The sequence below is a fragment of the Odocoileus virginianus genome, chromosome 5 (assembly GCF_023699985.2).
Source record: "Odocoileus virginianus isolate 20LAN1187 ecotype Illinois chromosome 5, Ovbor_1.2, whole genome shotgun sequence".
NCBI lineage: Eukaryota > Metazoa > Chordata > Mammalia > Artiodactyla > Cervidae > Odocoileus > Odocoileus virginianus.
Genome location: NC_069678.1, coordinates 18,350,283 through 18,366,268, shown reverse-complemented (window position 1 = coordinate 18,366,268; position 15,986 = coordinate 18,350,283). Strand labels below are relative to the sequence as shown.

The following is a 15,986-nucleotide window of genomic DNA, read 5'->3' as shown; positions in this document are numbered from 1 at the left end:
ACTTCAGGCCTGTAAGAGTCGGAGGCTGGGCTCCTCCCCGCTTGGCGTGCCCCGCACAGCCCTGCGTTGCTTGCTCCTCGGCAATGCTGCGGTATCAACCTCAGACCCCAGGATTCTGGTCTCTAAGAGTGCCAGTCACCTGCTTGTGCCCCAGGCGCTACCACCCCACCCAAGGGCTCTGACATCACCACCTCTTGACCAATGAGCAGAGGCCCAGCAATGGGTGAGGATGTGAATGTCAGCTACCTCCCCCACCCCAGGCCTGTGGTTGCAAAGATGCTCTAACAGGAAGCGGGTTTAAGGAGCTGCACGGCTTCCTGCCACCCCAGGGCTGAGTGAGTCTCGCCCCAGGGCGAGAAGGGCGAGTGCCAGTCCCAGCCACGAGACACAGCTTCTTGCCGGGGTCCTAGCAGCTTCCTCTTCCACAGCTACTTCCGTGTGGCCGGGGCCCCAGAGGCAGGAGCTGCTGCCCGTTGCCCAGGCCACCCTCCACCCCCAGTTCTGAGCCCTGCCCCCCTGGGGCCAGGCCTAGCCCAGAGGCTGGCTTGGGATCCCATGGGGGACTAATAGGGCAAAGGTCTTGGGGGACCGAGGTGGCTGGGCCAGGGCCCTGGGGCTCCGGCCATGAAGTCTCGGCAGAAAGGAAAGAAGAAGGGCAGCTCCAAGGAGCGGGTGTTTGGGTGTGACTTGCAGGAGCACCTGCACCACTCAGGCCAGGAGGGTAAGGAGGCCAGCCCGGAGCTGCTGCTGGGTGGAGGGGAAGCACCGGGCTTCTCCAGCCTGGTCGACTTTGAGGGTACAGAAGCAGTTTTTCTGGGAGCCCATGGAGAAGGGGCAGAGGCACGGGGTCACCCCCAGGAGGCTGATGCGCAGACAGGGCAGGAAATGTGGCTCGGCGAAGGCGGCTGAGAAGCTCTTCCGTGGGACCGCCTGGGGATGAGAATGAGGACGCTTGAGAGGAGAGGATGGAAAGACTGGGAACCCAGGAGAGGGAGAAGGAGTAGAGGTGAGAAGATGACAGCTGGGAACAGGGTCAGGAAATGCGCGGCTGAGGAGCAAGGACAGTCCTTGGGGCAGAATGAAAGAAGACAGAAGAAGGGCCCCTGGAGAGGGTGAGGGCGGCACATGGGAAGGACGGGGGTTTCCTGGTTGGAGGAGAAGAGGTTATGGGGCTCTGGTCTCTTTGCAGCCTTGCTGGGCCACAGGTGAAGATGTGGGGTAGGGGTGGTCCCCTCCCCCAGTCTCTGTGATCCTCTGGTTCTCCATGCGCAAAGGAGAAGCGGGTTCAAAGTGGAGGGTAAGGCGAGAAGCTGCTGAAATGGGGAACACCAGAAGAGTAAGAGGGATGGCCTGAGCCTGGTTTGAAGGTGGGGGTGGAGGGTGCAAAGGAAGGTAGGTGTGAGGATGCCCGCAGGCACCCTCCCTGGATTACCTTGGAGGGGCTTGGGAACCAGTAGGGCCAGGGCAACACTGGCCCCCGACCATGCTTGGTGTGGAGTAGACGCTCAGAAACATTTCTTGATTTACTTGGAATTGAATGCATACATCCTGACTTGCCCAGTCCGGCTTGTTTTTTGGTACTTTGAGCTCCTCCCAATGAAGGACACGATTTCTATCGCCAATCCCCCCCCCCCCCCTCCAACCCCACCCCAATCTGTCATTTCCTCTTTGTCCTCTTCTCTGCTCTGGGCTGTGGTGCCTGCAGTGGAGGCAGGGTGACGGTGGGTCCCAGCTCATTTCCTGCTCTTAGCTCCGCCTCTGTGTCTCCAGACACCTCCTTCCCCTTTTCTCCTCCCCCAGAGGCCCCCATCCCCACAGGCCTCGCTTGAGGGAAAACCCAGGCCCCAAGGAAGAGTGCACAACAGCTGAAGTGGTTTCTCTGTACCTTTCTCTTCTCACGGGGCAGAGCCTAGCAGCCAGCGCAGGGCTGACAAGAGGAATCACAATCTTGAGAAAGATGGCTCTTGGCCGAGGGCCACATGCTTTAGCTGGGGCTCATGTTCTAGTTCTCTGCGAACCCTCAGTTCAGCCTCCTCATCCTGGCACCGTCCTTCCCTGGGGACCCCCTGCCAACCTCATGTTGAAACGCTGACCCCACAGCCAACCCAGATCCCACTCCTGTAACCTTCCTGGCCTCCGATGGTGCGGGGCCTGTTCTCTGGAAGGGACAGACAGGTTGCTGGGTCCAGATCCTAACGAATCCCAGAGAGAGAGAGACAGAAGCACCTCCTGCCCTTCACCAAAGCCACATCTGAATCCAAGGGTGGAGGAGAATCTTAGGCAGCCTTCTCCCCTTCCCCCAGCTCCTCCTAGCAGACAGGTGGAAAGTTGAAGGATAGAGAGAAGCCATAACCGGCTTCTCTCTTTAAGCTAAGAGCCAGCAAAAGTGAAAGTCCAGGACAGTGGAAAGCTGTGTTTCTGGTTAATTTATCTTGATTACCTTGGCCTCCCAAACCCTTGCTGCTCTGCTCCATTTTAGCAACCTCTCCCAGCTCTTTGGCTCAGGTAGACCTCTTGCTTCCTAAGCCCTGAACTTTAACTCTTTGAGACCTTGTTCAGGTTTCTGGCTCTCCAGGTTTCGAAGTTTCAGGCCCTCTCCTCTGACCCACCCTTTACTCTGACTCTTGGACTCTACCACCCCAACTCTGTGTCTTATCTCTGACCCCATTTCTCTTATCTCTGTCTCCTTGACTCCTCCATCACTCTGATCCTGTTATCTCATCCTCCATCTCCTTGACCCATTTCCTCTATGGCTTTGACTCCTTAGGCTCTCGGATGTCTTCTTTCAAGGCCTCCTCTGGAGGTTCAAAAATCAACAGAGAAGGATGGGGAAGACCTGACTTGGTTGCAGTTCATGTGAGAAGAGCTTGGGACTTAGGTGACAGCAAACTATTTATGAGTTACAGAGTGATGGCTACAAGAGCTGGGGTAGCATTAGGGTACAGCAACAGCTTGAACGAGGAGGGTCTGCCCCATCTCCGCATTCAATGCTGGGAACCTGAGGGTGGGAGACCCTGGCAAACGGACCCAGATCCTGAAGCGATGGATGTCGAACTGTAGGGCCAGGACTAAGATGAGGCAAGAGAGGTGACTGGGGCACAAAATTTAAGGAAGCGCTCACTCTCAGGGCCAGGCAAGTGTCCTAGGTGCCTCTTTCTTAAGGAGGCGTTCACTCTCAAGATCATTCATGTGCACAGCTGGCTCTGGCATGACCCTAAGAGTGAGTGCTTCCTTAAATTTTGCTGCCTTCAAAAAAAATTGTGCAGCCTTGGTGCTTTCCTTCTCCTACCCAAGTCCTGGTTCTGGGGTGCACGAGGGTAAAGGGTGTGGACACCAGGTCATACAAGGAGGGTTTAAAATAGTGTTTGATGGATTTATTATTTTCTTCAGTCTGTATTTCTAACTTAGTTAATTTCACAATGAGCTTGGGATGGATGACTTCCAAAACACCAAATAAAAAGAATAAATGACGGAAGGAATTAAGTTGTAGGGAAAACAAGAAGGGTGAGCTCAGTGCTCAGAAATGCATTTCAAGTAGTTCCGTATGGTTCCAAGATATAGGCTTCCTGATAGTTAAAATAAAGAGGTAAAGATAATCAGGTATAAAATTCATAAAGCCCACATGAAAAAGATAGGTGGCTTAGGAGAAGTACATCTTTTTTCTGATGCTAACACAAGACAGGGTTTTCTCTGCTGAGTCTCACTTAACTGGACCCAGTGTTTTGTCTTAAGCAATATTCTCTATTAAATCTCCCATTCATTGACTAATTCATTGAGTAATTTAATAAACATCTGTTGAGCACCTGCTCTGTTTCAACACTGTGCTAGATGCTGGGGAGGACGTTACTATTTGTCAGAAGGTATAGACACAAAATATACTAATCATAACAAAGTACAATAAGTACTATAGTACAGATATAAACAAAGGAGTGTGGGAACTATGAAACATATCAGCAAACAGTTCAGAACTGGAAGTGATGTCTGTGGTGTGTTTTGAGGAATGCATAGGGATTCACCGGCAGAGACAGAGAGGAAGGCATTCCAAGCAAAGGAAAACATGAGTGATTGTACCAGGGCTTGTCCAAGGAACAGCAAAGGGCTGGACCATAGGATTTAATGGGGTCGGGGGCGGCGCGGAGATGGGGCTGGCTGGAACTGGTAAGGCTGGATTGGCAGTTGGATCTGGTTTGTGAAGGGTCTTAGGCAGTATACCTGTTGAGGAGTTTTTTATTTTATTCTGTGTTTGTAAGCTAAGCATTGAAGATTGGGGTGGAGCAGAGTGTATATGTAGCAAAGGATTTCAAGCATGGAAGTGCTTTAGAGACATAACTTTGTGGCCTTGTGGAGATGAGATTCAACGCATGGTTTTTGAGGATTTCCCATGATTGAGACACCATGACAGATAAGATGAGGGAAAGCAAGATGGGTCACACTTAGATCTTGTCCTTAAGAGACCTACAGTCCAGTAACTGGGGAAGGCTCCAAGGCAGGCGGAGATAACACAGTTTTTTGCATTCTTGGATCTGAATTCTGGCTCTGTCAGGTTGATCCTGGGCACTCATCACTGCTTTGATCCTCTGTTCTCATGTCTAATGCACAGCGCTTGGCACATAGGTGCTTTTCTCCTGAATGGACCAGTCTGAAGGTCTGTTACAATTTTGTGTACCTTCCTATGACAGATCTAATATCCATGCACTCACTAACCAGAGGAGGTGCTTCACAGTAATGCCCACCAGCTCTGTTCCATCCTGGTTGGAAGAATTAATGTTCCTTTAACTTCTATAGAGTGTTAGTAAATGCACTTTCAAGATCAGTTTTTTACCTCTTCCAACTGCATTGCTGTCCCTCTAAAATTTTTGTAGTAGGAACTAGTAATTCCAGAGAGAGAAATTTCAGGTCAACAGAGGCAGAACTCTCTAATGGGAATGGGCAGTCTGGGGAGGCAGTGATCTCACCCTCACTGGGGGAATTTATGCCAAGACTCTAGACCCAATGGGCAGAGAGATTATAACAGGTTGGCAGGCTGGAGCTGGTATCCTGCACGAATCTTTCTGACAAGTGTTTATTCCATGAGTTTTCCCTTCTATCTCCCCATCCCCTTTCCCTGATGTGTCCATTTCTCAGATGTTCTGGGATCTCTGATCTCCCAGACCTTCTGATTTTTCTCTGCCCCTTCTGTGTCCCCAGTGCCCCAGGTACTAAGGAGCTGTGCAGAGTTTGTGGAGGAGTATGGAGTGGTGGATGGGATCTACCGCCTCTCAGGGGTCTCTTCCAACATCCAGAAGCTCCGGTGAGTCAGGTAGTGAGGGGAGGGCTCTGTGGCCACTGAGGCCAGGAAGCCAGAGGGGTGAGGGGAACTGGGGAGAAGGATGGCAGGTACTGTCCAAGGGAGGAGCTCTAGTCTCCTCGGAAAAGGTTGACACCATGCCCCACACTTCCCACAGGCCAGACTGAACAGATGCATGTGTGTCAACACGCACATGTACACATACACACACTCCTCCACTCCCACATGTACCCACCCAGCTTTAAAGACAGATTTAGATATAATTCACAAGCCATAAAATTCACCATTTGCAAATGTATAATTCAATGGTTTTTAGTATATTTACAAGGTTGTGCAAACTCCACCGCTGTCTAATTCCAGAGCATCAACTCCAAAGAAACCCTGTACCCACAGTCACTCCACATTTCCCTTCTCCCCCAGCCCCGAGTCTACTTTCTGTCTATGGAGTTGCCTGTTCTGGACATTTCACATAAATGGGATCATATAATGGTAACTTTCTATGGCTGTCTTTTTTTCACTTAGCATGTTTTCAGGGTTCATACATGTTGTCACATGCACCAATACTTTACCATTCCTTTTTATGGCTGAAAAATATTCCATTGTGTGGTGTTATCACATTTTGATTACCCATTTATCAATTGATGGCTATTTCAGTTGTTTCTACCTTTTGGCTGTTATGATTAATGCTGCTATAAACGTTTTGTGTACGAGTATTTGTGTGGACATATGGTTTCAATTCTCTTGAGTATATACCTAAAAGTGGGATTGCTGGGTCAAATGGTAACTCTATGTTGAACTTTTAAAGAAACTGTCAAACTATTTTCCACAGCAGTTGCATCATTTACATTTCCACAAGCAATGTATGAGGGTTCTCCACACCCCTGTCAACAGTTGTTACTGTGTATCTTTTTGATTATAGCCACTATAATGCTGTGAAGTCATATTTCATCTATATTTGCATTTTCCTAAGAGCTAATGACCAGTCTGAAGGTCTGTTACAATTTTGTGTACCTTCCTATGAAGGTACATGAAGTCAAATACTTTGTGTGCTTATTAGTCATTTGTATATCTTCTTTGGAGAAATGTCTATTCATAAACTTTGTTCATTAAAAAAATAGGTTATTTGTCTGTTTCGAGTTGTAAGAGTTCTTGATGAATTCTGAATATGAGATACTGACTAAATCTATGACTTGCAAATACGTTCTCCCGTTCTGTGGGTTTTCTTCATTTTCTTGATAGTGTCCTTTCTCACATAATAGTTTGTAACTTTGATGTTAAATTTATCTATTTTTTTCCTTGGTTGCTTGTGCTTTTGGGGTCATATCCAAGAAACTGTTGCCTAGGTCCAAGGTCATGAAACTTTACACTTGCATTTCCTTCTAAGACTTAGTCGCATCCATCTTCGCATGTAGCCAGAAACACACAGTTTACGCTCACTCCTCCACTTCTACTGACTCCTACATGTCCCTATACTTCTACTGACTCCTACATGTCCCTATACCGCTGCTCACACCTTCTCTACATCCTGACATGTATCCCTGTTCATGTATAGGCCCACTCATCCACCTCACGTCAACTCTGCATGTTGACAAGAACAATGCCTTAAGCTTGCTGCCTCACGTATATACACGCCCCAACCTCTTCCTTCCAAGTTTCATACATGCTGACCCTCGACCTTGCCTGGAGCCCATCTCTACAGCTCCCCCTCTCCCCACACTGCCCCAGACCCCCACCACTCCTGACTACTCTGCACCTCCCCAGGCAGGAATTTGAGGCTGAAAGGAAGCCAGACCTGCGGCGAGATGTTTACCTTCAGGACATTCACTGTGTCTCCTCCTTGTGCAAGGCCTACTTCAGAGAGCTGCCAGACCCCCTGCTCACGTACCGGCTCTATGACAAGTTCGCTGTGAGTTCAGTGCAAGGGGAGTGGGAGAGAAGGCAGAGGGCGGCCGCTCTGACGTGACATCCCAGATGTGCCTCACGCCAGACGGAGTCCTAGGGACCCTGCGTGACAGAGACCACAAGGAAATGACAAGACCCTTCCCTACAAATCTCCTAGTGCTGCCATCTCTGCCCTGCCCCGTCCCTCCCTTCCCCCAAGGCCTGCAAACCACACGCAGCGCAGGGTGAGACTGCGGGAGAGCAGAAACTGGAAAGCCCTTGGAAATCACCTAGACCAGAGCTTCCCCACACTTAAGAGAACGAGAACACCTCCAGGAAGCCGAACGGTTTTCAAGTGTGCCCTTCTGTGAACTGTGATTTGTGTGTTGAACATCTCTTGAATAAAAAAATACATGACAGAATATCCCTGGTGGGCCAGTGGCTAGGATTCCCGCTCCCAATGTAGGGGGCCAGGGTTCAATCCCTGGTCAAGGAACTAGAACCCACATGCCACTACTAAGACCCGGCACCGCCAAACACATAAATAACGTTTTAAAGAGAAAGAAAATACATGGCAGAAGCGCTATCTGGAACTGAGTAACATTTTTACTTATACTTTTAAAAGTATTTATTTATTTATTGGTTGTACCTTCTAGCTTATGGGATTTTAGTTCCCCGACCAGTTATTGAAACGGAGCACTCCACTGCGAGAGCTTCCTAACCGCTGAGATGTGAGACCGCCAGGGAACTGCCTTGAGCAACACTTTTAAATTAAGCTGCATTTTATTGAGCATGACTTCATTTAGAGATCCTAAACAGCCAGGGCATGCCATTCGGCCCAAATAGACCAGGCTGGGTGGGCATAGGCCTTCCCGGACATCCTGAAATAAACCACGGCCCCTGGCATGCCCACAGGATGAAACCATGAATGTTTTCCAGTGTCAGAGCCCTGCTGATGAGGACGCTCATCAGCAGCAGGGGGCTGCTCAGGGTCACAAAGCCCTAAGTGGCAGAACTAAGAGTCAGCGGCAGGTCTCTGTGGGACCCAAGTTCTGTCCGCTACTTCAGTGTGCTTTGAAGATCCAGGGCTGGGGGATGGCGCGGGGTGTAGCACAGACTGTTTCTGAGAGTTTGGCTCAAAGCTCTGGGAAGGATGCTGGGGCAGCCCCAGGTCATTGACTCCTGCTCCTTGCTCCCAACCAGGAGGCTGTGGCCGTACAACTGGAACCTGAGCGCTTGGTCAAGATCCTAGATGTGCTTCAGGAACTTCCAGTCGCCAACTACAGGTGTGTGGGGCTCCTCCCGACCAAAGTCCGGACTCCCCCCACTGAGCCCAGGCTCTCTCTTTACCTGGTGCCTTGACTTGTCACTTCTCTTCCTGCTCCCACCCTGCGTGAGCTCTGCCCTCTGACGCCCGCTTTCTGCAGGACCCTGGAGTTCCTCATGAGGCATTTGGTGCACATGGCCTCATTCAGCGCCCAGACCAACATGCACGCGCGCAACCTGGCCATCGTGTGGGCCCCCAACCTGCTGAGGTGGGTGCGCGTGCGTGTCCTGGGGAGCCGCTTGGGGACGGAGTGTGGCTGTGTGGTGCTGGAGAGGGGTCTCACCCCGCGAGAACAGGAGGGCTCAGGATTACACGGTGTGGTGTGGAGCTCACCTAGGGGAGCCCTTTCTCTGAGCTTGAGTCAAGTCCCCAGGGCCACACTGAGAAGCATGTGGGGTGTTCCCCGTCCAGGGATCAAATCTGTGCCCTCTGCAGTGAAAGGTAGAATCCTAACCACAGGAGCACCAGGGCATTTCTGGGCCTTTACGTTTTCTTACACTGTTGTCATTTAGCTCAGGGACTGGACAGGAGATGGGGGCGGTGCAGGGTGTGGCAGCTGGGGGGCTGTGGGGGGTTGGGTGGGGTGGACCTTGTCAAATGTTTGTTGAGCAAGTATCTTGGAGAAGCGGCCTGCATGTCACTCCCTGTGGTGCACGGTAAACTATAAGAAGTCCTGAGATTTGTTATACACAGGCACCCTGGTGGGCAGAGGAAGTAGAGACTAATATCCTGAGGAGGGTGTCTAAGAAGGCTTCCCAGAGGAAGTGGCATTTGAGACTTGAATCATGCATGTTCATTAAAAGGGGGAATGGGGTTTTTTTTTTGTTTGTTTTTTTGGGGGAATGGGTTTAATGGTATGCAGAGGAAAAGGTATACGGTATTTTTAGGGAGAATTTGAGTGGGGAAATGCAGTGGGGCTGCAGGGCGTAACTCCCCACCTCTGCAGGTCTAAGGATATAGAAGCCTCAGGTTTCAATGGGACAGCAGCCTTCATGGAGGTGCGTGTGCAGTCCATCGTCGTCGAGTTCATCCTCACACATGTGGACCAGCTTTTTGGGGGTGCTGCTCTCTCTGGTCAGTGTCTTTCCCACCCCCCACATCACCACTCTCTGCCTAGGGAGTCACGTCAGAGTTAGAGAAGGCCTCCAAGATCATCCAGTTCAGTCTCCCCGCTTTGCAGACGACAAGACTGAGTCTCATTAAGTTTTTATGGCCATGTGGAGAAGACCCTACAGAAGAATGGTGCAGTTAGGACTTGAGCGGGCCTCTTCTGCTCTCAGTCTAGGGCACAGCTTGACCTCTTAATCAATGCCCAGCCCGGTTCTCGAGGCTAGTGACTGATCATCCCATCCCCAGCCCACTGGGCCTATGTCCTGGGATCTCCTGGCCCTCTTTGTCCCTGAGGACCTCCTCTTGAGCACATAGGATCGATCTCCAGGTATATTCCCTACCTTGGTAGTTAATGAGTGGAGGATGCAGTGAGGAGGTGGGTACCCGAAGCCCTCTTTCTGTTCCAGGCTGGCCAATTCCTCTTTCCTTTCCTAGGTAGTGAAGTGGAAAGTGGATGGCGATCACTTCCAGGGGTCCGGGTGTCAGGCAGCCCTGAGGATGTTATGCCACGGTCCCTGCCCTACAATCTGCCTAGCATCCTGCAGGCTGGTGATGGACCCCCCCAGATGCGGCCCTACCACACCATCATAGAGATTGCAGAGCACAAGTAAGGCCTTCTTCCTGGGCCCTTCTCCCCCGCACTGGCCGTCAGGCACCAACTGCAGTGATTTCTCCATTCCCTCCAGGAGGAAGGGGTCTCTGAAGGTCAGGAAGTGGAAATCTATCTTCAATCTGGGTCGCTCTGGCCATGAGACCAAACGTAAACTTCCACGGGGGGCTGAGGACAGGGGTAAGTCTGCGGAGATACAGGGGGAGTTCTGCTGAGGGTGCACTAGGTCCTGGCTCTATGCACATCCCTGTCTTGCAGAGGACAAATCTGATAAGGGGACTCTGCGGCCAGCCAAGAGCATGGACTCGCTGAGTGCTGTGGCTGGGGTTAGTGATGGTGAGTACGTGTGTGCACTCGTGTGTGTGTGTGGGGAAGGGTAGTGATGGCCAGTGACTCCATCTCCAGGGAGGGAAGGGCGTTCCTAAGTACGTGTTGGTGGGGTGACCTCTGCTCAGCTGTTGGTGAAGGGTTGGCAGTGGTGGCTAAGGGAAGCTGGGCCTGGTGCCTTCCAGGCTATAGACAAAACAGAGGACACTCCCCAGAGGTTTTCTGAGGTATGTCCAGGCCCCTTGTGGCTGAGGTTAGGGCCTACCTTTCTCTCCTCCACAGAACCAGAGGGGTTGGTCGGATCCAGCAGTCCTCGGCCAGGCCCACTGCTGACGGAAAGCTTGGAGAATGATTCCGTGGAAGCGGCAGAGGGTGAACAGGAGCCGGACCCGGAGGCGCTGGGCGGCACGAGCTCCGAGCCCGGCACACCACGACCTGGGCGGTCAGCAGTCCGTGTTGGGGGCAGCAGCCACGCAGAGCGCCGTGCTGGTGTCCACATCTCAGGGCCCTACGATGTCAACCTCCCAGCACACATCAGCAATATGCTCAAAATGTCTCCAAACATCGCTAACATCTGCTTGGTGGGGTTTGCCCGTGGTCTTGAACATCCTGCCCTACAGCCCCGGCCAAGCCCTGCCTCTGGCCCCGGTCCTGGCCCCGGCCTTGGCCCTGGCCCCCCAGGTAAGGACCCAAGGATTGCCCAGGACTAGGAGAAGGGACTAGAGCTCTAGGCTGAGGCGCTGAAGCTGGGAATCTGCCCTGGACTATGGGTGGTTACCTTTAGCTGCCTTTCCAAATTCAAGATTGAGGGAATCCAGTAATATTATTAGGTTGTTCATACATGTAGCTTCATGTAGAAGGGTTCCCTGGCAGCCTTAGGTCACTGATACACCTAAGAATGGGGATTTGCGTCAGACATATATATGGTAGGGATTACTAAGTACAAAGTAGGAAGATATAATAGTTGGCTACCCAGGTAGCTCGGTGGTAAAGAATCTGCCTGCCAGTGCAGGAGAGGCAAGGGACCTGGGTTTGATCCCTGGGTTGGGAAGATCGTCTGGAGAAGGGAAGGGCAACCCACTCCAGTATTCTTGTTGGGAAAATTCCATGGGCAGAGGCGGCTAGAAGGCTACAGATCATTGGATTGCACAGAGTTGGACATGACTGAGCACAGACACATTAACAGGTGACATGGGTTCAATTCCTGCTCCAGAAAGATGCCACATGCCTCAGGGAAACTAAGCTCGTGCATCACAAAAATAACAACAACAACATTAATAAGAATAGCAAACATTAGTTGAGAGCTTGTGATGTGCTGTGTTAGGGACTTTGAAGGCATTAGATCATTTCCTTTTGTCAGAGTCTTGACTCGGGTATGGTTCTTGTCCTTACATTACAGCAGTGGAACCTGAGGCTTATGTTAAACAATCTGGAGGAGGTGGCACAGCTGGAATCTGATCTGTGCTCTGACTCCAGTTCCTAAGCATCAATAATGAGAAGGACTGAGGCAGCGCTGGGTGGTGGGTGAGGATAACAGCTGCAGAGGAAAGGAGACTGCGATTCTAATTTGGCTGTGCCCCTTGTCTGTGACCTTGGACAAATTCCTCTGAGTCTCAACTTCCTCCCATATATAACGGGGATACATATCCGACATCATAAAGGTGCTTTGTGGAGAAAATAAAACAATGCATTATAAAACATATAGCACAGGGCTTGGCACCTGACAGGAGTTGTAAAAGGTGGCTACAAGCCAACAGTTAGGGATATTGGTCTAAGAGGATTAGCCACATGAAGCATCTCTGCTGGGAATGTTGGGCCCATACTATAAGCAGTGCTAGGAAGACTGACCTTGGAAAGGGTCAGGACTGGTCTTGACCTTAGTATCCCTGGGACTCTCTCTCTCCCAACAGATGAGAAGTTGGAGGCAAGTCCAGCCCCAGGTCCCTCGGCTGACTCGGGCCCAGTGGATGTGGCCCATGCCCTGGAGGACTGCTTGTCCCAGGAGGTGCAGGATTCCTTCTCCTTCCTAGAGGACTCAAGCAGCTCAGAACCTGAGTGGGTGGGGGTGGAGGACGGGGAGGTGGCCAAGGCAGGACCAGCAGGAGCAGCCTTCTCCCCTGGGGAGGAAGACCCTGGGCTGGGCTACCTGGAGGAGCTCCTGGGAGTTGGGCCTCAGGTAAGGAGGCGCTGTGCTGGGTTTGGGGGTGTTAAGGAACCCAGAGGTGGACAAGGCCACGTAGTCCTAAGCCATGATGCTGTATTTACAGGTGGAGGAGTTCTCTGTGGAGCCACCCCTGGATGACCTGTCCCTGGATGAGGCACAGTTTGTCCTGGCTCCCAGCTGCTGTTCCCTGGACTCTCCTGGCCCCAGGCCTGAAACAGAGGAGGAAAGCGGGGAGGAAGTCTTCCTGAGTGCCTATGATGACCTAAGTCCCCTTCTGGAGCCCAAACTCCCAACCTGGGAGGGGCCAGGCAGTGAAGAGGAAAAGGCAGCAGGGTCTGGAAGACAGGAGACTTCAGGACAGGCTGAGGGAGAGCAAGCCTTGAGTGAAGATGGAGAGAACAAGGAGGGTGGGCCTGGAAGCAGAGGAGACGTCAGGGAGGAGGCTGAAGGGAGCCCAGAGAGTGACGTGGAGGGCAGAGTGGCCAGTGAGGAAGGAGCAGAGGCTGAGGGAAGCCAGCAGCTGATTGACAGTTTGAAAGAAGGATGTGGGGAGGAGACGGAGGCCAAGGCGGAGGAGTGCAAAGGTCAGCAGCAGGATGAGAGAACGGAGGGAGCTAAGCGTGTGGAAGCAACTGGAGGAGAGCTGGTTAAAGACCAGGGGAAGGAAAGAAAGACTGAGAGAGAGGGAGGTGCTGAGGAAGCAGAGGAAGCCCAGCTAGCAGCTGGAAGGGGCTCAGAGCACGAGGCCCAGGAAAACCAAACTGCTGAAGAGAGCTGGGAAGTTGTACCCAAAGAGGCTGACGGAGGCAGAGAAAATGAGGTCAAAGGACAAAGGGGAGATGAGGGTCAAGAGGCAAGAGAAGACCAAGGAGATGGCGAAGATAGCAGGATCCCAGCAGCTGCAGTAGCTGAAGGAGGAGCAGGGGAGATCAGCAAGGAACGGGAGTGTGGACACGGAGAAGCTGAGGGAGACCAGAGAGCTGGAGGGGAACGTGTAGAAGAGGGTTCCCTCCCCGAAGGGTCACAGGTAGAGTCCCTGGAGGTTGACAGTGCCAAAGGAGGCAGCTCCCAGTCCTCTGAGACAGAGCAGGCAGCCCCACAGCCGCCTCGGCCGGAGGAGATGGACCTTGAGGGGCAGTCCAATCCCCCTGGCTCGGCTGGCGGCGTGGGCATGCGCCTGGCTTCCACCCTCATTCAGGTCCAGCAGGTCCGCTCTGTGCCCGTGGTACCGCCCAAGCCACAGTTTGCCAAAGTGCCCAGTGCGATGTGCGGCAAGATCCATGTGGCACCAGCACATCCATGCCCAAAGCCTGGCCGGCTCGATGGGGACAGGGCCTGGGGCTCCCGAGCCTCCCGCTCCTCTTGGAGGAATGGGGGCAGTCTTTCCTTTGATGCTGCCGTGGCCCTGGCTCGGGACCGCCAGAGGACTGAAGCTCAGGCAGTTCGGCGGACCCAGACCTGTACTGGTGCTGGGGACTACAGCCTCATCCCCAAAACCTCCCCCCATAGCATGATCCCTGCCTACGCTCCCCGGCCCCTTAGCTGCCTGGAGATCCCAGCTGAGGGCACAGACGGGTCTGGACCCCGGAGTCGGTTTAGCCTGCCTCCCAGAGAACCCCAACCTCCTGATCCCCTTATGTCCCCCCAGCGCCGATCGTATGCATTCGAAACACAGGCTAACTCTGCGAAAGGTGAGGGACTGTAATTAGGACCGGAGCACTGGGAATAAGGGACAGCAGTTGTCTCCCGGGTCTTGGACGGTCTCATCTGCAGCCTGAGCAGCTGTAGTGCCCAACTCTATAGGTTTTGGCCCTGCAGCTTCTCGTTTTGACTTGGGAAGCACTGTCTTGGTCTGTTTACCTGAGCTTGTCTCAGACACAAACACTTATCCCTTAGAAGATTCCTGAGAAAGTCACCAAGATCCTGTCCCCAGAGAGAGGGGTCACTGGCCAAAGGGAACAAAGAGTAGGTGGAAAACGTAACTGTTTCTCAAAGTGAAGAATGAAAAGGGAACTCCAGCCAAGGTCCTGTCTTCCTTTGAGGCAATGAACTCTTCATGGAAGTCCAGAGTAGAGGCGGGGTCAGGACCAGGTTGGAGCCTATTACACACAAACACTTTTAGAGGTTACCTATCCTTGTTCTACTCTTGGTTCCTTGGATACCTCCTGCTCCGATTAACTGCAGATTAGGAGAAAAATGTCCAGGAAACTCTTTGAATACACAGTATTTGTTGGCAGGACTAGTTCCATTCCCAGCTCCCCAACTGCTGCCTCCCTGGATCTCTAGGAACCGAGGTCTTGTGTAGATCTCTCTGGCCTCTTCTTTCTCCTTTGGAATAACTTCTTATTTTAGGGAAGAGGGATGGCGTCACTCAGGCTCTGGGATTGTTTCTCTGGACAAGTTGGGGCCACATGTCCCAAGGGACAATATCTCAGAATAAATGCTGTATTTTTACACATAAATAGTGTAGTTTCTTTTTACTCTTACTACTCTTGAATGATAGATACCATATCTTCCAAGGTGGTGCTAGTAGTAAAGAACCCACCTGCCAATGCAGGATACGTAAGAGATGGGGGGTTCCATCCCTGGGTTGGAAGATCCCCTGCATGAGGAAATGGCAAACCACTCCAAGTATTTCTGCCTGGTGAATCCAACAGACTAAGGAGCCTGGCAGGCTACAGTTCACAGGGTCACAAAGTCAGACACAACTGGAGTGGCTTAGCACGCATAGTTATATTTTCATGTTTGGTCAAACGCGTTCTTCTGTTTTTATTGTCTGGGTGTTCTTCCTCAATTGTCGTGGCGGAGACCTATAGCTAGAAACTAGAGCTGGGTTCACAGTGGTCAGGAAATGAGGAAGGGAAACTTATATTTACATAATGCTCTTTATATGCCAGCAGGGCTAGGTATCCTACGTGCACAGAATCTATGCTCTTAATTTTTGGTCCACCGAAGAATTCAAGGTTGGTACTGGTATCTCCATTAAAAAAAAAATTTTATTTGGCTGCACTGGGTCTTAATTGCAGCACGTGGGATTTTCCACCTTAGTTGCAGCATGTGGGCTTTTGTTGTTGCTGCTGCTGCCTGCGAACGCATTCTTGTGGCATGTGGGATCTAGTTCCCTGACCAACGATGGAACCCTGCATTGGGAGCACAAAGTCTTAGTCACTTGACCACCAGGGAAGTCTCATTTTACAGGCGAGGAAACAAAAGTTAATTAGGTCAAAATGTTTGCCAAAGGTATCAGAACTAACAAGTGGCAGAGGCAGGTCTGAGACCC

The 15,986-nt window shown here is 51.8% G+C and overlaps 1 protein-coding gene across 4 annotated transcripts; it reads left to right on the top strand.

The window, feature by feature from the left end:
* The first annotated feature begins 270 nt into the window (after window positions 1-270).
* On the top strand, window positions 271-15,168 carry ARHGAP30 (Rho GTPase activating protein 30). 4 transcript variants are annotated; one of them, XM_020889303.2, is made up of 12 exons: window positions 271-721; window positions 5,188-5,290; window positions 7,049-7,193; window positions 8,372-8,454; window positions 8,596-8,703; window positions 9,442-9,569; window positions 10,041-10,212; window positions 10,295-10,395; window positions 10,474-10,551; window positions 10,825-11,223; window positions 12,453-12,718; window positions 12,810-15,168. In XM_020889303.2, exons 1-12 carry the CDS (start codon window positions 625-627, stop codon window positions 14,409-14,411), a joined length of 3,282 nt encoding a protein of 1,093 aa, XP_020744962.2. In that variant the 5' UTR covers window positions 271-624; the 3' UTR covers window positions 14,412-15,168. The 4 variants fall into 4 exon arrangements, with proteins under 4 accessions (XP_020744962.2, XP_020744963.2, XP_020744965.2 ...); XM_020889304.2 differs by having other exon boundaries at window positions 272-721; window positions 10,292-10,395; window positions 12,453-12,547; XM_020889306.2 differs by having other exon boundaries at window positions 272-721; window positions 10,292-10,395.
* Window positions 15,169-15,986: the final 818 nt, after the last annotated feature.